The sequence below is a fragment of the Silurus aristotelis genome, assembly GCF_946808225.1.
Source record: "Silurus aristotelis genome assembly, chromosome: 15".
Classification (NCBI taxonomy): domain Eukaryota; kingdom Metazoa; phylum Chordata; class Actinopteri; order Siluriformes; family Siluridae; genus Silurus; species Silurus aristotelis.
This window is the reverse complement of record NC_139588.1, coordinates 6,348,714-6,370,341: the sequence shown is the minus strand read 5'-3', so window position 1 is coordinate 6,370,341 and position 21,628 is coordinate 6,348,714. Positions and strand designations below refer to the sequence as shown.

The window sequence follows — 21,628 nt, the reverse complement described above, 5'->3', positions numbered from 1 at the left end:
GTGTCCTACAGCTGGTTTCTTGTGGGCTGTTGGAGACGTTAAAATTCAGCGTGCTGGAGCTGCAGGAGCACCTTGACACGTACAACTGCAAGCGAGAGGCAGCCGAACAGGTGAGCATTAAACATCTGTGCATAATATACTTATAGAGCCATTTCAACCATCTATCTGTTTGTTCAGCCCGGCTTTAAACCAGAGGCGGGAACATGGGGTATGCAGTATATGCAGTGCATTGGGGCACATGTGGGGGCTCCATTGCGTATAGTGTATTTATTCTTGTATTTACCCCTCTTTTTTGTGAGGGTGAGGGGGTGCCTACCATGAACTTGCTGACCGCTAGCTAGCAGTCATATTCCCTCTGAACTTAAACAATGACGGGAAGTAGCAGGTTAAGGGCACGCCACTAACATTAGCGCTAATATCCACCTGTTTTTTATGCCCCATGAGGCTTTGCGATTAGTATCATTGTACCTAACATGCTACTTTTTTTTTGTCGTCATTGTTAAAAACACCTAATATGAAGTGGGAGCACCCCCAGGAAACAGGTGGATATTTCGCTGCTAGTAATGGAGAATGAAAGGATTGTTCCAGCTCCCTAAACTTAAGGATTTATCTAAAGAAACCCTGCAAGCCCTTTATTTTTTCCCCTCCCCCCTTTATTAGTACTTCACAAAAAGTGGTTCAATAATGTTGAATGTTGACTAATACAAAAGCAGATGAGTTCTGTAAAAAAAATTCCAGCGTTCCTAAAATGATATCATATTCCTATATCCTATGTATCGCAAAATATCGTATCGCAAAATATCGTATCGCAAAATATCGTATCGTATCACCAGATTCTTGCCGATACACAGCTCTATTTTCACACTGTATTCACTAAAGGTTACGTGTGGAGATTTTGGACCACGAAGCGCACTGGTGTTCTTTAAGCTTTGTGGCGTTTTAGAGTGGAAAAAACGATCAAAGCGAAGGAAGATAAATATCACGGTCGTCTTCGTAGTCGCAGCTCGAGGCATTGAGTCCTCTCGATATCTCAAGACGAGAGTGACAGCGTTTCTGCTTGCAGCCACGCAGCGTTCGCGTTCCGAAGCTAAGAATAACCCGAACATGCTCCATGATTACGGTTAAAGGGGAGGGGAAGAGAAAAAAAGGAAAGGAAGGGGTGGGCTGATGGGAGGATGAGACATGTTAGAATATGGAGCCTCTCTGAAAAAGACCTATGCCTACCTCTCACACACACATGCATTGCTATCCTAATATTGAACTTCCTATTATTGCTATTATTCCTACTACTGCTTAAACTTTATCATATATCTACCTTTAATATAAAGTTATATAAACTAGAAGCCGTCTTTCGGCTGCAGCTGTTGTATGTGGCTTTTTGGTCTGAGATGAGAATAGTCTAAATCTTTTATACCTTCTTTCTCCACCCTCTGCCCCGACATCTTGTTTCTTTCCCCACAGTGGTTAGAAAATTGCAGAAAAACCTTCGGGGATAAAGATAGAAACCATCGACCGAACACTCAAGCTCAGGTAATAGACACACACACACACACACACACACACACACACACACACACACACACTAATCTACACTGAGTTATCTCCTGTATTAATGCATTCGTATTTATTTATTTGAAAATAAGGAAAATTAGGTTGTATGGTGTATGTTAGGAACCTGGAGTCCATGGTGTTTGTTACATACCTATACACCCTACTCTATATGCACAAAAGCATTGGGGCACCTGACTTTTCCAGCCATATGTGTGTGTTGTTGGAGGCACAATTATATAGGATGTCTTTATAAGATTTTCCCTTCACTTAAACAAGAAGACCCAAACCGCCCCAGTCCTCCTCACCTCACCTACATCAGTACCTGACTTTACTAAAAACCATTGTGGCTGAATGAGCACAAATCTCCACAAAATCGAGAGGAACATCTTCCCAGAAGAGTGGAGGTTATTGTAACAGCACATGGGAGCTAAATATAGAATGGGATGTTCAGAAAACACACACCAAGCTTATGCTCAGGTGTCCACAAACATTTGCCCCTATATCTTGCCCAAATTTTTATTTTAAAACAAATTCAAATCACCTTTAACTCTTTTAAAGCACTATATATTTTTTTATACATATAATGTATACATTTATAGAATATTCAGTATCTCGCCTAATGCACCTAATTTGCATGTAGTTAATTTGCATATATATATATATATATATATATATTTATTTATTTATTTATTTATTTATTTAATTATTTTTTATTCATGCCTAATTTTTTGCATAGAGATGTAAAGATCTGACGATCAACATCACGTGCACACACACACACACACACACACACACACACACACACACACACACACACACACACACACACGTCTCATTTGCAGGAATTTCACACAAAACTGTAAAAACACACGTGAAAAACACGTCTGAGCACCTTTTCTACCCAGATCCCCAAAATACTTTCTATGCTTTGAGACAAATGCAACCCCACACAGACGTATAACCCTGGCTATAAATTCACTCAAAGCGTACGAATGCATGTTTGATTTGGCATTGTCTCATTTTCTTCCCTGCCCAGTTTTATTTGTTGTTCTTCAGAGTCGCAATCTTGTTAGGTCGAAATCAGAAAACATAAGAAATAAATACAAGTCATTTATTTGCAACAATCCTTTGCAGATTTCCTGTGAGGGTTGATGAAGGTTGAAATTGTCTAGAGACCTCACAACCTCGTTTTCCTCCCGCATGCTTCGAGTTTGAACGAAAGCCCAATCAGAAGCTGCATTTTGCCACCTGTCTCTAAACTAATGCATGTTGTTCATGCTATGCTTTTTTTTTTTTTTTTTCTGCTTATCGAAGTTCTGACTAATTCGCTTCCAGGAAGCATTATGGGACTCGATCCTTTTTCCATTTTGGAATCAGCCTAACTGAATTATTCCCGCATGAAGGAGGACGATATAATTTTTAAAGATAAGATCTTAATCAAATATGGAACAAGAATGTTTGATGTTGGCTTGTGGTATTCTTCGCTTATGGGAGCTACACATGTGTGTAGAAGGGCATGTACAGTATCTTACAAAAGTGAGTGTATTCCGCACATTTCAGCAACTATTTTATTATATCTTCAATACTATAGAAATGAAACTTGGATATATTTTAGAGTAGTCAATGTGCAGCTTGTGTAGCAGTACAGATTTACTGTCCTCTAAAAATAATTCAACATACAACAATTATCGTCTAAATAACTGCCAACAAAAGTAAGTACACCCCGAGTGAGAACAGCTGTACAAAGCCACACGTCCTATTCATCATGTTGATGTTTTTGTCTGTTTGACAGGACCATACAAATTTGTGTATCTTGTATTCGAGAAGTTAAAATCTGGTGCTTTTAGTACAATTCTCTCATACTGACCACTGGATGTTCAACATGCACCTCATGGTAAAGACTCTCTGAGGATTTGAGAATTAGAATTGTTGCTCTCCACAAATATGCTGAGGCTGTAAGAAGATCAGTAACACCCTGAAACTGAGTTACAGTACAGTGGTCAGGGTCATACAGAAGTTTTCAGGATGGGTTCCACTCAGAACAGACCTCACAAGGGTCCATTTAAGTCGAGTCCTCGTGCTGTGTGTCAGGTGCAGAAGCTGCTTCAAAAAACAGAGGCATGAGTCCTGCAGCATTGCTTTAGAAGCAGAAGCAGAAGGTCCGCTTGTCAGTGCTCAGACCATACGCCGCACACTTCAACAAGTGGGTTTGCATGGCGTCCTCCCAGAAGGAGCAGTTTGCTGAAGACGACCTGTCCAAGAGCATGAATTACTGTAACATGTCCTGTAGTCTGATGAGATTAAGATAAACTTGTTTGGCTCAGATGGTGTCCAGCATGTGTGGTGACGTCGTGGTGAGAAGAACCAAGACAATTGCTTTGCCTACAGTCAAGCATGGTGGTGGTAGCATTATGGTCTGGGGCTGCATGAGTGCTGCTGGTACTGGGAAATATATATATTGAGGGAAACCTGGATTTCAACATGTACTGTGAAATTCTGAAGCAAAACATGATCCCCTGCTTTGAGAAACTGGGCTAAGCAGCAGTTTTCCAACATAATAACTGCCTTGCTGAGGAAGCTGAGGGTGAAGGTGATGGAGTGGCCCAGTATGTCTCCAGACCTGAACCCTATCGAACATTTTCAGAGGACTGCTACACAAGCTGCCCATTGCCTAAAATATATCCAAGTTTCATTTCTATAGTATTGTCCATTGAGAAAATGTAATAAAATGGATGCGAGATATTGTAACTATTTTCAATTGTGTCGTTGCAGCATGAGCAGGTGCCGAGATGAGAGAACGTGGTCGCTTCATGAGTTATAGGCGATGTACAATTGGCAAAAAATAGGGATTATGTTGGAGCATTGTGGAAAGATTGATGAATCTGGCTAACGTTATATATAATTTCATATCAAATTCTCATGCAAGTCTTCCAGTGCAAATGTGTCCAGGTTCCTCGAGAATAAAAATTCAGTCAGTTTTAATTCACGTCACAGGTTTTCATTCGGCTTATATTCGTATCTACACAACATCTCGTAGATATACGTTTAATTTGTGTGTATATGTTTGCTTCGGTATTGAACATGCAGCTTTCACATCCACCTCAATATCACCACTTCAATTTCCTTTGCAGGGATTTTTTTTTCCTCTGATCTCCTCCATCTCTCTTGGAGTCTGCTGTCTGTCCTGATTTCACTGTTTGTTGTTCTATTTGCGACAAGTTTTATATGTGACGTGATTAGATGAGACATTTTCTCTGCTTCTTTTCTTCTTTTTTGTCTTTTTTTTTTTTTTTTTGCATGTATCTTGCTTATTATCTTTTTTCTTGTAGTGATAAAATCCACTGCATTCTCTCTCTCTCTCTCTCTCTCTCTCTCTCTCTTCTGTGGTTTGAAAGTAATACTCTTGACTAATGTTTTTTTCTCTCCATCTCTTTGTTTTTTTTTTTTTTGTTTGTTTGTTTGTTTGTTCTTATGGTGACCTCCCTCTTGCTTAGCAAATGGAAATTCTTGCAGTAAGTGGTTCTTGTATTCTTGACCTTTCTATAATCATTGTCGTTCCGGCGAAACACGCTGCTCATTCCATCCATTCATCTTAGACACAAACGACTTATGCAAATCGTCACGCTACACAAATCCGAGACTTTTATAGGTCCCTTGCTCTAAAACGAATTGTCGAGCTTTGGAGATTTTGTAGATCTTTGCTCCTTCTTGCACACACATTTCCTACCGGGTGTAGTACTGGTGTGTGTCCTGTGGGTTACGGAAAGGAGAACAATCGACCCGAATTAACATTGTACATTATACACATTCCGCTTTTTTTCTCAGTAGTCTGTCCTTTTCTTTGCTTTTTGCTTCAGAAATTTAATAATAAATAATAAATCAACCTTTATTATTACGTTTCTCCTCAGCACTACGTCAACACATCACACTCTTGGACTTCAATCCCACAGCCCGAACATGGCGGTTATACCGAATACGCGCAAAATATATTCAATGCAACATTCAGTCCAATTGCACGGTTATGAGTGAGATATTTACTTATATGCAAGAGTTCTATTAATAGGAAATTATATCTAGTAATTGATATCTCGGAAAATACAGCTGTTGGATAGACTGTTGGGTGTTGTCATGCCAATGCACAAATTGACGACAGCCTGTAGTAAGTGTAGTAATTGTAACGGCCTGCCATTCAAATTATAATTTTACGTCCAAATGCAGTTGTATAAATCGTGTGTGTGTGTGTGTATGTATGTATATGTATGTATGTGTGTGTATATATATATATATATATATATATATATATATATATATATATATATATATATATATATATATATATATATACAGTACAGACCAAAAGTTTGGACACACCTTCTCATTCAAAGAGTTTTCTTTATTTTCATGACTATGAAAATTGTAGATTCACACTGAAGGCATCAAAACTATGAATTAACACATGTGGAATTATATATGGAATTATATACATAACAAAAAAGTGTGAAACAACTGAAAAATTTAATATTTTAGGTTCTTCAAAGTAGCCACCTTTTGCTTTGATTACTGCTTTGCACACTCTTGGCATTCTCTTGATGAGCTTCAAGAGGTAGTCACCTGAAATGGTCTTCCAACAGTCATGAAGGAGTTCCCCGAGAGATGCTTGGCACCTGTTGGCCCTTTTGCCTTCACTCTGCGGTCCAGCTCACCCCTAAACCATCTCGATTGGGTTCAGGTCCGGTGACTGTGGAGGCCAGGTCATCTGGCGCAGCACCCCATCACTCTACTTCTTGGTCAAATAGCCCTTGATGCTTTCAGTGTGACTCTACAATTTACATAGTCATGAAAATAAAGAAAACTCTTTGAATGAGAAGGTGTGTCCAAACTTTTGGTCTGTACTGTATATATATATATTCAACTTAAATCTAAAAATGTAATAAAATATAAAAAATAAATCAATGAACAACAAATAAATACATGCAATAAAAAATAAAATATTTAATAATATAATTATATATATATATATATTATATGTAATTCATTTCTCTTAACAGTTTTTAAATTGTATCTTAAGTTTGAAATCTAGCGAACCAGTGTTATATAGATGTTTATAGAGACTCAAAGCACTTCTCTACATCGCTCTGGATACGGGCTCCTAAACGCGATAAATGTAAATATAAACACACTTCAAATGCTGCTTGTCCAATCAGATTAGTGGAACAGAATTGCCTTTATAATTCAAATGACTTAAGGAAATCATACATATTGTGTGCATCTCGTAACTTTAGGCTCGTCTTTCGAAACTTCTACATGAAATAAGCCGTCTGGTTCAACTTTTAATGAACAATAAAAAGGGTTTACTTGTAATTATTTTTTCGTTATTAATTATTATAATTATTATTATTATTTTATCTATTTGGCCCCATGGTTGAGAAGCTTTGGTTTAACACGATCATCCATTTCTCTAACTTAGAACCTCCATTTACCCATTTATTTATTCATTCACCTGACCATCCATCCAACCAAGCATCTGTCCATTCGTCCATCCTTGTGATTATGTAGCCGTTCTGCTCGTGCAAGTCTCTGTTAATAAAAATACATCAGTGAGTGGAATGATGATGATCATGATGATGATGGCTTTGTGTCTGTCTGTGTAGGAGCTGGAGTTGGGTCGGAGGTTGTACAAGCTTCATTTCCAGCTGCTGCTGCTCTTTCAGGCCTACTGCAAACTCATTAGCAGAGTGGAAACCATAAAGAGAGAGGCCGAGGTGTGTGTCAGTGTTTATCACAGTCATTCTTTCCTATTGCAGTTTATATTACAGACATTTGATTTTATAGATAAGTACAAGAAAGCTGAATAATCATATGTGGAGATTTCTCCTTTCCGGCTGCTCTAAATAATGATTCTATTTGTTTGTTCACATTGATAATTTGTCAGCGTGATAAAAGGTAAGGTCTGTGTGCTCCAAGCTCTCGGGCTGCAGCTGTAACTCGATTATTTCTCTGAGGAAGACTGATGAACTACAGGGCTGGACCAAGCCATTCATCTAATCACAGATCAATGCTAACAAAGTTAGTCATCTCTAGAGACTGCACACGGTGTGTGTGTGTGTGTGTGCGTGCGCATGCGTGTTTTCTCTCTACTGAAGCAACCTCAGAGTTTCTCATTGCAAATAGAACTCGATTGAAATGTAGTATAGAAATATGTCTTTTTTTTTTTTATTGGAACACTTGTGCTTCGCAGGTCACCAACATGTCGGAGGAGCTGGCCATTTTGGAAAGCTGTCTGAAAGAGGCAGAGTTAGTGAGCGACGGACAGGAGGGGGTGAGCGTGTCTGCAGCAGTGCAGTCCAACACAGAGACGGCTATCCACTCTCTGATCGAGAGCCTCCGAGCACGAGACTTCACCTCTGCCCTCGCCCAAGTCAAAGCCTTTAGGTAAACACTGACTCCCACTGACGTCACCAGGCTACTGAAGTTGCTGTGTGGTACACTGTTATAGTTAGTAAGCACACACATGTTTCATGTAGAGTTTGGACACTGGACCTCTTTGATTGTTTAAAGGCTCTGGCATGGAGAAGTTGGTGTTGGATCTGTGATGATCGCAAATGTTGAGCTATTTTATGAGTTGCTGAGTAGCTCCTGGTTCCATAACATCAGCTGATTGTATAAGACTGTAGAAAGAACATTACTCATAAACTTACATTCCAGTGCTCATGTTAGTTCTCACTTTTCAGGGCTTTGTTTTGTTTTAAAGACTATATTCACACTCTTGATGTCACCCAAATGAGGATGGGTTCCCCTTTTGAGTCTGGTTCCTCTTAAGGTTTCTTCCTCATAACATCTAAGGGAGTTTTTCCTTGCCACAGTCGCCACGGCTGCTCATCAGGGATAAATACACACCATTCACCTTCACTCTTAAATTCTGTAAAGCTGCTTTGAGACAATGTCTGTTGTGAAAAGCGCTATAGAAATTGACTTGACTTGTCTTGACTTTCAGCATTGTCCCAGAGCAGCTTTACAGATAAAAGTAGGTTATAAAATTGAAATTTCTATGTTTGTGCCTATACGTTTAGTGTCTACGTTTATCCCTAATGAGCAAAGGAAAGGGAAAACCTCCCTGAGGAAGAAACCTTGAGAGGATCTGGACTGAAGGGAACCCATCCACATCTGGGTGGCATCAAATGTCCATTAATTATTGTTTTATGATAGTTGAGGCTTAACATAGTATCTATCCTGCATTAAACATTGACATGATCTTAGCAGCAAAACCTCGACTACGCCTTCAGGAGAAAGGTAATGAAAATCCTGATCACACAGTCTGATTAAAGCAGATGTTATAAGGGCATGTAAAAAGTCTGACTTTCTATTCACACACAATATCACAAAAACAATTTCTTATTAATAATCACTGTGTCTAATAAACATGACCCATGCGTTCGACTTCTAATCCAAATAGGGCGTGTTTTCGGTCAGGGGTAACGCACTACAGTACTCTAAACTCACTCTGAATAACTTGCGCTCTTGTTCTTCCTCAGATGCTTGTGGCCCAACGATATTTTCGGCAACGAGAAGGAGAACGCCGTGCAAACCCTGCTGCATATCTACTTCCGTCACCAGACTCTGGGTCAGACGGGCTGCGTGGCTGTGGTGGGGCCGAGCAGAGACCTGTCTCAGGCCAGCGCACGCCTCATGGAGCTCAACCTGCAGATCCGCGAGGCTGTACGCCAGACGCAGAGCTCCCGGAGCTCCCTCATTTACGGCCAAACCCAGATGCCTGAGACCCGGATCGAGACACATAACACAGTCCTCAGCTCGGGGCTGTGAAAACACCATGCACGTCAAACAGTGTAGGCTAGAGACTCACGAGTGGGTTTGAGTACGGTGTGTTTAGTAGGAGGGCCAAAGGGCTGAGGGTATTTCTTGACATTTTCACCTTAAAGGGCTAATGGACGTGTGTGTGTGTGTGTGTGTGTGTGTGTGTGTGTGTGTGTGTGTGTGTGTGTGTGTGTGTGTGCGCGCGTGCTTGTATGAGGATAATATTGACTGACAGACACACATTCGTTTTCCTTTTTTTTTTTTTTTTGCTGTGGTTCTTTCTCGTACAAAGCACTGATGACGATCGAGGAAGAGATACGAGGCGATTATGATGCTAAACCGGAAACTTTAGCAGAACGGCCTATGTCCTCTAGTGTGTTCGAATAAAAGACAAAATTAAAATAAAAAAGTCCTGTGTATAGAGCACTGGGATGGTAACGGTTGTCCGGAGGTGGGGTCGCTATGGAAAGTCGTATTTTGCTCATCGAACACGAAACAATAAAGCGTTTATTTTTTTTTCCCGGGGTGCACGCTTGAAAGTGAGAGAGCACTGCAAGAACTATTTTTTTCGAGAAATCTATTTTTTATTAGAGCTAACAATCCTAGGTTGTAAATGTCAAAAGGGTATTTAATGTATAATTGAGAAAACGAGGGCTCGGCCCTCAGACTCTGTACAAAGAGAGGATTAACTTTATTTGACCCGCGTGGAGCAGAAACCTTCGCTTCCACCACCGGGTAGCTCTAACAAAAAACTTGTACTCTTATAACCAAATAAGTAGCTGCCTGTAGACGACCATAGACCCACCTTTGTGTGTGTGTGTGTGTGTGTGTGTGTGTTTGCGCGCGTGCGTGTTCCGTACGACCGATCTTTTGCATTCTCACATGCACATTAGCACATTAAAATGCGCGCACGAACGTGCAAAGCGGCTGCAACTCATTATTGAAATGTCAATAACTTATTGTACTCTGTATATATTTTAGAAAAAAAAATGTATAGTGTAAAAGCAGTATTTTTTCCCTTGTACATTTGTGTAATGCACTGTTCAAACAGAAGAGTATAAAGCTAATGCAAAAAAACAAACAAAAAAAATGAATAAATTGATGTAAACAAACAAAAAAATCAGCTGTAACATTCACTAACCAACCCTCAATACACAAATCGAATTTTTTGGATTTTTCTTTTTTTTTTGGGGGGGGGGGTTGGTGGTACGCCCTGATCCGTTCCTGTCACTCTGGCGCACTCTTGCCTCCCCCCCCAATATGCATTCCTTTATTAAGCTCCACTGTGATCCTCACGTTGGCTTGCAGGCTCCTGCTGACGCCATGCTTTAACTTCCCTGATGATGGGAGTGGGGCTTGGGGGAACTGTGGGTGGGGCTTGTGGAACTGGGGACTAGCTCGGTCCATCCCAGACTCAGGGCTGCACTGATGATGGGTTTTTTCCCCGCTTAACCACAAGACACGAAGCGCTTACTGCTTACTTCCAGCAACGGAGGGACACGATAACGTCACGGCACATTACTTTTTTTTTTTTAAGTCACTGTATTCATTCCTTGAAGATCTTCTTTCTGTTTCTTGTCTGGTACATTGTTGGATGCTGTTCTTAATTATTTAAGGGAGATATTATTTACCTGGAGGAAGGTTTTTATTTGGAGGTGCATTGTCCTGTTTGGGTTTTTTTCCCCCTCATGTTCCTTGTTTTGGTTTGTTTTTTTCCGTCATCTCACTTAACTGCCTTACCCTGTTCTGAATAAATAAAAGCAAATTGAACACGTTTTTCCTCGGTGTCCACGTGCGGTTTAATGGTGCATTCACCATTGAATTATATAAACATATGGACAAGGTCGCACTCCGGGTACGTTTATACAAAGTCAGACATTGAGCACCTCCATATAAAACAATGGCACGATCCTTGTTTCATGACCTCTGCAAAGATTCGACTGTGTGATTGGTAGTGGAATAGAGCTCCTATCAAAGCATCCAATCTTCAAATTTTCAGGGTGTGTGTACATTATATCTAAAAACTGAGACTAGGTTTATTACAAAATATTGGGAGGCAGATGTGACTGCTCAAGCATGGATAAATCTCCAAATTGAATGTGCACAATGATTGACAATTTAACATTTTTGATGGGTAGCCTGAAATACAAACTTGGATACCAATCTAAGATCTAGGGTTGCCTCTTCTAGTGGGTTTACATTTTGGTTTTTCTTTCAATTGTTTGATTATTTGGAAAACATCACTATTCATTTACCAAATGTGTACACCAGTGAGTCGATTTCAGGGCTGAGGCCAAATCCCAATCAAGGCGAGATACAAAAATGAAGGAATGAAAGGGAAATATCATTAGAATGCAGCATTAAAAAGAGTTTTAGTTAATGCATGTTTTTTCCTTAATGAAGTCAACCAGTTTAGTAACTGGAACCAGCTTTAGAAAATAAAACCCACACCACAGCTGTGCTGCTGTTCATTTAGATTTATTTTCACCACTGGGAGCGCTGCTGTTCAACACAATTGAACGAAATCAAGAACAGTCACGAGGTCTCCTTCAAGTAATCTGCTTGAGGTCATCGCCTGGTCGAGGCCAATGTTGGGGAAACTCCTTGCCCGAGCATCAGTTCTGACGGCAGTGAGCTTCCATCGGGATAGACTGATGGACAGAAAGCACTATATGATGTACTTAAAACTGAACGTGCTGTCACAGGAGAGCCTCTTGCCTTTGCAGCGGCCACACAGGTCTTGTCTGTGCGGCCGTTTAGGATCCACGTGGCGTGCCGTCTCCGGACACGTACAGCGTGCCTTCTTGCAGCTCTGAAACGAGAAATAAACCGGTCATGATCTTTTAATAAAGATGTTTTAAGGTAAGGTGATCAGCGTACCTGACAGGTTATGTCCTCCACCCTGTATGGGTTGAACGCTTTCTGGCACGTTCTGCAAAACTGCTTGAAATAAACCTGTGAAAGAGGAGACCATAATGCAGACATGTTCACAGTCGCACAAGGAATAATGCAAAATTCTGCTGCTACCTTGTTTGTCCCCTGGACACACCACACGTAGGCGCTCTCCCAGCGAAGGTTGCAGTCTCTGCAGTGGTAGTAGCCGTACTTCTGCTCCAAAAACTACCAGGAGGAGAAGTGATGGTCAGGCAGTGTGGACATACGTCAAGTAGTTACAGTTAAAAGACATACTACAGTCAACATTTCACCTAGAAGATCTCAACAGAGGTTTCCCCAGAGAAAGCTTATGCTACAAGAGAGCCAATGACTAAAAAAAAATACCAAGCATCTGAAAGATCTCACCTGAAAGCGCACTCTCCCCTTGGACTTGAAGTCCTCCTGACCGCTTTTCTCATTCTCGCTCTTCGTGCCACCATCCACTTCTTCTGGCTTGCTTTCTTCATCATCAGCACCATCATTTTCCCCAGGACTAAGCTTTGGTTTGGATTTTGGGTTTTTGGTCTCAACACCTTCATCCCCACCCTTGATTGTGCTCTCTGAGTCTTTTCCTTCTCCACACTTTTGCATCTCCTCTTGGTTATTGTGATCATCTTCATCCTCTTGGTCCTGGAGGAGAGCTGCGAGTCCCCTAATGGCGATGGGGGAGTACACAGCTTGTGTGCGCGGGAAACGGACGCCGGGGCTCACCGGGCTCCCGGGCGTCGGGCCGTCCGGTCTGCGCCTGCGCACCGCGTCCCGCCGGCACGCCGCGAGAGTGCGCGGGCCGAGCGAGCACTGCACCGAGGCGTCGGCCCGCGGGTTCACCTGCACGCCCACGTCCTTGGTGTTAGCTTTGCGCAGGCGCGGTGTGAGGTTCGGATTGATCTGAGACAGGATGGACTTGAGGTGCGCGCGGTGGTAGTTGTCGAAGTATACGCCGTCTCCTCCGCCGCCGCACGCGCTCAGGTAGCCTTTCTGCCGCCAGCTCTTGGGCTTCGGGCATCGGTATGAGTAAGGGTTGTACGTGGAGTAAACGTAGGTGTCAAGCGCGTCATCTCCGTACGTAGCCATTTTTATTTTATTTTATTTTGTTTAAGGTTTCTTTTCTTTTCTTTCCGCTTAGCCACCTGCCCGAGTCTCGGGGCACGTTAAGTAGGCGGAGAGTGAAGCGTCTTAATTCGGGTCAGGTGTTCAATTACAGACAATTGCCGCCCCTGCCTTCATTATACCGCGCATGCGCGCACACACCATGTACTTAAGTTAAATAAGAGATACACTAGTTGAAATATTACTTGAGTAAAAGTATTTCTCTTCAAATGTACAAGGTATCCAAAGTACTATGATTTGTTATGGCTATAATGTTTCTATTTATTATTTTGTCAAAATCTATTCAATTTATGTGAAAATCTTATGATAATGTGACTCTCAGCACAACAACCTATTAATAGAATGATATTAACGAGTCAGATACCGATTGACTCTATTACAATTAATCATGAACCTTCTTTTCAACAAAAAAATAAAAAATTACAAATAAGGTCACGAGTGTTGTGTCAAGTTCGTGTCTGGAGTTTCTTCCATCATTTATTCTTCTCCAAATATTCTGCTTGCTGTTGAACTGATGCTGAACTGTATGTTGGTGATAAACCACCAAGCACCAATCAGAACAAGTTCCAAACAGCACGCTCGACCCTGATTGGTGGTTTGCTGCGTTTTTGACCAATTACGTTTTTATCCTCATAAATAAAAAGACTGATTTCACAAAATGTGGTTGAGTCAAAAGTAAGATATTTGACTTTAAAATGTAGTGGAGTTAAAAGTAAAAGTCTCTCCAAATGGAAACACTTCAGTGAAGTACAGATACGCAAATATATACTACAAATTACATTTACTTCCTTCACACACGTGTGCAAACACATTTCCACTACATTTTACTCTGTAATATCGTACACTTTATTTATCGTGCTACATTATAGAAAAAATATTTTTAAAAACAGGGCTGTCAAGATTAAGGTGTTAATAGCGTGTTAACGCAAATTAATTTTAAGGCCACTAATTTTATTAACGCACATTTAATACAGTGCACATTTGTTTTACTGATGCACCAAGTCTCAAATCAAACACCAAAATCCACCATGATCATCTTCTTCTTTCGGTTGCTGCCATTAGGGGTCGCCACAGCGGATCATCCTTCTCCATACTACTGTCCATCTATATCTGCCTCTTTTAAACCAAAAACTGCATGTTTTCCTTAACCACATCCATAAACCTCCTCTGTGGTCTTCCTCTTTTCCTCCTTCCTGGTGGCTCCATCCTCAGCATTTTCCTATTGATATACCCCATGTCCCTCCTCTGCACATGTCCAAACAATCACAATCTCGCCTTCCTCACCTTGTCTCCAAAACATCATACATGCGATGTCCCTGTAATAAACTTCTCCACCTCCTGTCTTTTACTCAATGCCACTGTCTCTAATCCATACAACATCGCAGGTCTCACCACAGTCCTATAAACTTTCCTTTCACTGTTGCAGATACTCTTCTATCACAAATCACTCCTGCTATCACTCTTCTCCACCCACTCCACCCTACCTGCAATCTTTTCTTCACTTCTCTGACACACTCTCCATTACTTTGCACTGTTGACCCCAGGTACCTGAACTCCTCCACCTTCTCCACCTCTTCTCCCTGCAACCACACCACTCCACTGCCCTCCCTCTCATTCACAAACATGTACTCTGTCTTACTCCTACTGATTTTCATTCCCCCTCTCTCCAGCATGTACCCCCACCTCTCCAGGCTCTTCTCAACCTGCTTCCTACTTTCACCACAAATCACAATATCACCTGCAAACATCATAGTCCATGGAGACTCCTGTCTGACCTTGTCCGTCAACTTGTCCATCACCATTGCAAACAGGAAAGGGCTCAGAGCCAATCCTTGATGCAGTCCAACCTCCACCTTGAACCAGTTTGTCGTTCCTACTGCACACTTCACTGCTCTCACACTGTCCTCAAACATGTCCTGCACCACCACATACTTCTCTGACACACCTGACTTCCTCATACAAAACCACAACTCCTCTCTCAGCACCCTGTTCGTACGCTTTCTTTAAATCCACAAACACACAATTAAACTCCTTCTGACCTTCTATATACTTCTTCATTAACATTCTCAAAGCAAATATTGCGTCTGTGGTGATCTTCCGAGGCAAAAAACATACCGCTGCTCACAGATGGTCACCTCTTCTCTCAGCCTGGCTTCCACTACTCTTTCTCATAACTTCATTGTGTGACTGATCAACTTTACTGCAGGTCTGCACATCTCCCTTATGTTTAAAGATCGGTACCAGCACACTCCTTCTCCATTCCTCAGGCATCCTCTCACCTTCCAGAATCTTGTTAAACAATCTGGTTAAAAACTCTGCATCTCTCCTAAACATCTCCATGCTTCTACCGGTATGTCATCTGGTCCAACCGACTTTCCACTCTTCATCCTCTTAATCGCTGCTCTCACTTCCTTCTTACTAATCCTATCCACTTCCTGCTTCACCATCTTCACACCATCCAACCTTCTCTCTCATTTTCCTCATTCATCAGCTGTTTAAAATACTCCCTCCCTCCATTTAGAACCCCTGCTCTTCACAATATACATGCTTCCCTTGGGAAATATTATTAAAAGGCATGGGATGAGCTTCCACTGTTATGCTGATGATACCCAGCTATATATCTCATCGACACCAGATGAAACATCTCAATTGGCTAGGATAACTAAGTGTGTTAAAGAATTAAAAGATTGGATGATGCATAACTTTGTATTATTCAATTCTGATAAGACAGAGATTTTCCTCATCATCCCAAAATCCAGTACACAGAAGCTCCAGCATTTCAACCTGCATTTAGAATGATGTTCTGTAACTACTAGTTTAACAGTAAAAGACCTGGGAGTTATTTTAGACACCAACTTGTCTTTTAAACATCATATCAACCATGTTAAAAAACAGCCTTCTTCCACCTTAGAAATATCGCTAAGCTAAGACACTTGTCTATATCTGATGCAGAGAAGCTCATCCATGCGTTCATGACCTCCAGACTGGACTGTGTCCAACTCCTTCAGGGTAGATTTCTTTGATCATCATCCTCTCTTAAGAAACATCTCCTCCTCGAATAACAAGCAGATGTATATGTATATCATGGATATCTGTGGATTCGACCACTGGTTTTCAGACCAGTTTCCATTTCAGGCTGCACAAAAGAGGCAGTTTCCTCAACATCTGTATAATGTTTCTTCTTCTTTATAAATCACATTTCCTACATAACCTGCTGTAATGTTTGTTTACTAATTACAGTATAACTTCAACATAGAATTTCCTTATTACTAAATCCTAACCTAAAGTAGGATTTAACTAAATTCTAAATTCTTTTGCAAAACAGCTAAATGTATCTCGCAATTCTGTAATTTTCCTAAAAATATTACCACTTTAGTCTCATATTGCTATGATTTTTTTTCCAAAATATTTGGACTTTATTTTACAAATATTTCGACTTTATTCTTAAAATATTTTAACTTTATTCTTATATTGCTATGACTTTATTCTCAATATATATTTAGACTTTATTCTCAAATTATTTCGACTTTTCTCTCGTAATTTTGACCTTTCTTCTAAAAATATTTTATACTTTTAATCTCAATCTTAGATTTTTTTTTTTTTATGGCACTAAAATGCTACATTGTAACGTTGTCTCGAAGCCACTTTACAGCGATAAATATGTTAGCAATTTTTTTTTTTTTATGTTAGTGCCTATAATTTTATCCCTTTTTTTTTTTTTTTTATAGAAAAGGTACTAAATCTGGAATTGGATTTTCATATGATAGAATATTTTTCTATATATTCGTTAATGTAACCGGTATATTGTATAATGTATCGGGGGAAGTGGCTCTGGGTTCCTGAAAGTCGGCTGTTCAAGCCCCAGTTGGGTCACTCTTGGGGCCCCTGAGCAAGGCCCTTTGACTGAGAAAGAATTTGACTGTACTGTAATGTACGTGTGAAAAGAATAAAGCAAATTTTGTTTAATAAGTAATATACCTTAGAGCATAATTATAATTCTCAGTGTTTGCATGAATTAGGTTAAATTAGAGCCTGGAGTGCTCTGTTAAAAACTGACCCTGATGTTTGGATATTTGGGTAGATTGTTTGTTTGGAGGGGTCAGTGGAATTTATTTGTAGTTAAACATCTGCCTGGCTGCACCAGAGTCAAGAACCCCTGTCCTGGAGAGCACAGATAACACATATCCCTGGGCAGTATAATGCTTTTATTAACAGTATACTTTCCTGGCATTCTCATCTCGTTCGCTGTAAACATCGAAAATCAATTCTAAAAGTAGTGTGTGTGTCGTCTCTATACATAATATTCTCCCTTATACACCTTCCTGCGCACTTAACAACCTGTAACGTATTTCTGAGATTCTGTATAAGGCATTTCTTCGAATATTGTCATATTTTACGATGATCATTTAGGTACATGACTATAGGAATTCCCAGGGTTATTTGTCCACTGGAACTGAGCCGAACCACAGATTGTCAATAAGGAATGATCAAGATTGAAGTTCCTGTATATCTATTCCTTAATTTCACACACAGAAGCTTTTTCTGAATCGAGGAGTTTCTTAAGCATGCAAGGTTTTGGAACGAGCCTTTAGAGCTCACTAAAGCCAATGACGAGGTAATGAGAAATCAAATTGCAGTACGGCTACAACACTTCATCAGCAAATGATTGGCAAAGCAGCATAGAATGGCACAATGTATTGCACAGTTCAAGCAACTGTTCACAGTGATGTCCCGTCTTTTATTAGATTTCTTGGTGGCTTCTAGAGAGGCGTTGGACTTCCTGTCCCTCCCTGAGTTTCCAGCTCAATGTAGTCGGGGTTGTTTACGGTAACCGAGCCATACGAGGTGTCGAACGGCCCGTCTTCCTCCTCTTTCATTCGCTTGTATGTGACGCTGGTGTCGTTGTCGTCCTCACCGTTCAGGTCCTGCTTGCGGAGCACCTCGCTCCTGTACACGCGATACACCAGGATGATGACTGCGGCCTCGGCTGACTGGAAGAGCGCGTATAGGAGCGGGAACATGTACATCGCGCCAATGAGCTGTGGTGGGAAGGTTAGCTTCAGAATGGCATTGCAGAGCTGGACGTTCTGGCAGCCCGTCTCTAGTGATACGGTGCGGCAGCTGTTGGGGGGAAGAGAGAACAACACACCCAGCCCGTAGCCTGCCGCGTATCCTGCCATCGGCATCAGCACGGCTACTACGTACACCGCCGGAGGGATGGTTGCCAGCAGTTCGGGCCCCAGCATGACACCCGTCATGATGAACAGCAGCACCAGTGTGACCAACATCAACCACAGTGACACCTGGGGATAATCAGGAGCAACAGGTAAAATGCTGGGAATGGGATTTAAAAAACAAAAAGCATAAAAAAAAATGCATAATCTTTTGTGACACAATTTATTGCGATATTGATTGTCATCATATTGACCAGCCCCATTACTATAATTTATCCGAGTTAACTTGTTTGACTACTAGATGGATTGCATTGTAGCTTCATCATTAATTCGGTTCCTTGTTTCCGGTCATTTGGGAATTTTGCAGCACTGCAACTATTGTCTCTTTTCATTTACATTTATAGCATTTGGCAACGCCTTTATCCAGAACGACTTACTTTTATCTCATTATTTATGACGCACTTTTATTTTTCTGCAACCATTACTAATAAAAATAAATCCTCCCTCCAGATCTTTATATTATCTAGGCTGAAGCAAATACAAAAAGATGCCCCTGATAAATACTTCTGCATAACAGATTGAAGTATAAACCGAATCCTGGGTGTTACAGGCATGTAGGCAGGTCTGACTTAAAGCCATTTATCAGAGGACAAACGAGCAAGCCATCAGAGCGACAGTGCTGCCTGCTTTTATCCACTCCCTTTAATTTACAGCACTCTCCTCCCCCTCTTACCCTGTAAACACACACACACACACACACACACACACACACACACACACACACACACACACACACACACAAACACACACACACACACACACACACATCTTGATACCCTTTATCACTGTGCTCATCCCTCTTTCGTTCCCTCCCTCTCTCTTTATCTCTCATTGACCACCGGGCTTTTATCAGATTGGTCGCTGACAAAATGAACTGAAACAAGGAACTCAAGTTTGTTTAATATCCAGAACAAGAAACTGACAAAACGCCAAAGTGCGACACAGAAGCACCGACACCGAAGACTCACTCATATATTCTCATATATTCACTCATATACTCACTCATATATTCATATATATATATATATATATATATATATATATGTCCCTCACAGAACCCATCGAAGACCTTTGGGATGAACTGGAACACAATCTGCATGAATGTGATGTGTGTGATGGTCACAAACATTTGCATATTACATATGTGTTAAAACCTTTGGCAGGTGAAGTAAATAACATGGTCATTCAAGGTGCAGCTGTGAAGCAGTGGGATACATTAGGCAGCAAATTAACAGTCCACGCTGGTGTGTTGGAAATAGGAGAATGTGGCAAGTCTAAGGATCTGTGGTCCATGTAAAGTGTTCCCCAAAAGGGGTTAGAATTAATACATAGTGGATGTAGATGGACCTTGGAACATGGCCTGTGTAATGCCAGATGTTACCTTGAGCACGATGTCGGCGGCGCGGGGGTACCGGGCCCTGAGTGCGACCCCGAGTCCGATGGGGATGAGTGTGCTGCACACGGTGAGAGTGACAGCACCCAGGGGCAGCAGCTGCACCACCGGCGTGTCAATCCACGCCCGACTGTACAGCCACAAACACACCGGCATGAGCAGCAGCGCCAGCACCGTGGACGAGATGGTCATTACAACACTGTCGACACACACACACAGCAACATACACACACATTACACACAACGCCAGCCTGACACACTACCACCAATATTGGTTTTTTTTATGCAATTACTGTATTACAAGCAGAAATTATTAGTTTGGGTATGTCTAATGGGAAAGGGCTCCAACAACAAGGGCAGATTTATAAATATTGACATGCAAAACAGCTTTTTTTTTTTTTTTTTGCAAAAGTAAAATCGGGAGCTTGGGGGAAAGAAGAGTTATTTACTTTTCACCCTATTACTGGCCAGATAATAATAATAATAATAATAATAATAATAATAATAATAATAATAATAGGAAAAAAAGATTTACTTTTTACTGGAATATTGGTGTGTGTGTGTGTGTGTGTGTGTGTGTGTGTGTGTGTGTGTGTCTAGGTAGTCTTATCTACCTAAGGTTCATCTCTCCGTTGATCAGTAAGGTCATGAGGTTAGACAGGTTGCCCCCGGGGCAACAGCCGCACAGCAGCACCGCAACGGCGGCCACGTCGTCCAGAGAGAAGGCGAGCGCCAGCAGGAAGGCCACCAGCGGCATGATGGCGAACTGGCAGACGGCCGCGAGCAGCACCCCGATCGGCCTGCGCACGTGCTCGCCCATCTGCGCGATCTCCACCGTGCAGCCGAGCCCGAGCATGGTGAAGCACAGGGTGAAGCCCACGAACACGTTCATGCCGTGGCTCAGCGGCGAGTCCCAGAACGCCACGACCAAGCGCGCGGGCACCGGCGGCTCCACCGACGCGCGCCAGCTCGCCTGGGCAACGTGCGGCATCTCGGACACGTTCAGAGCGTCCACCGGGAAGTTCAGAAGCGCCACGCTGGAGGGGTCACTGCTGCTGCTGCTGCTGCTGGTGAAGTTCTCCATTGTGTTCTCAGGTCCCGTGAGGAACAAACCACGGGGAAACCCGGAGAGCCTCGGAACGACTGCGCCTTCAGTCAGCAGCGCGCGCTCATCTTCTCGTGACGCTGGAGTGTGCGAGGGGTGTGTGTGTGTGTGTGTGTGTGTGTGTGTGCGTGCGTGCGTGCGCGCACCGCTCGTGCTACCCAGGTATGGATGCAATGGCACCTCAAAGGGCACGTGCATGAGCACGGAAGCTGGGGTATATAATTAAAGTTTAATTAATACTATGTAATATACTAGCACTAACACCTCCACACTCCATCTCCATCCTCACCAACAACGCGCACTCAGCCATATCATATCTTATCATCAATGCAGATGTTCCGGATTTCATTTCAACATCAGGTTTGCATAAGACCCCATAACAAATCCCCCTTCGGCACTGACCTTCCTCTTATGAGTCATCAGCGCCTCTTTCAGTCCACCATGCTGTCATAAGACGTGAGCACTCTGTTAAATGAGACCGGGTGTTAT

At 41.8% G+C, this 21,628-nt stretch overlaps 3 protein-coding genes across 22 annotated transcripts in view; 1 reads left to right on the top strand and 2 right to left on the bottom strand.

The window, feature by feature from the left end:
* fryl (furry homolog, like) overlaps positions 1-11,138 on the top strand; it is a 106,921-nt gene extending 95,783 nt beyond the window's left edge. For 12 of the 20 annotated variants that reach the window (XM_083562848.1, XM_083562846.1, XM_083562845.1 and 9 more), the window contains 6 exons: positions 12-110; positions 1,462-1,530; positions 5,046-5,063; positions 7,203-7,313; positions 7,790-7,983; positions 9,084-11,138. In XM_083562848.1, the coding sequence (XP_083418974.1) occupies positions 12-110; positions 1,462-1,530; positions 5,046-5,063; positions 7,203-7,313; positions 7,790-7,983; positions 9,084-9,372 (780 nt within the window). In that variant the 3' untranslated portion in view covers positions 9,373-11,138. The remainder of the gene's footprint in view (positions 1-11; positions 111-1,461; positions 1,531-5,045; positions 5,064-7,202; positions 7,314-7,789; positions 7,984-9,083) is intronic. The other 8 variants (XR_014536971.1, XM_083562849.1, XM_083562847.1 and 5 more) reach the window with 1 other exon arrangement.
* Positions 11,139-11,825: 687 nt separating this feature from the next.
* zar1 (zygote arrest 1) lies at positions 11,826-13,443 on the bottom strand. Its single transcript, XM_083561872.1, has 4 exons — positions 12,664-13,443; positions 12,391-12,483; positions 12,244-12,318; positions 11,826-12,175 (listed from the first exon to the last, which is right to left on the bottom strand). Exons 1-4 carry the CDS (start codon positions 13,369-13,371, stop codon positions 12,032-12,034), a joined length of 1,020 nt encoding a protein of 339 aa, XP_083417998.1. The 5' UTR covers positions 13,372-13,443; the 3' UTR covers positions 11,826-12,031.
* A 4,152-nt stretch (positions 13,444-17,595) lies between these two features.
* On the bottom strand, positions 17,596-21,334 carry slc10a4 (solute carrier family 10 member 4). Its single transcript, XM_083561788.1, has 3 exons — positions 20,649-21,334; positions 20,023-20,233; positions 17,596-18,710 (listed from the first exon to the last, which is right to left on the bottom strand). Exons 1-3 carry the CDS (start codon positions 21,116-21,118, stop codon positions 18,168-18,170), a joined length of 1,224 nt encoding a protein of 407 aa, XP_083417914.1. The 5' UTR covers positions 21,119-21,334; the 3' UTR covers positions 17,596-18,167.
* Between the last annotated feature and the right edge of the window lie 294 nt (positions 21,335-21,628).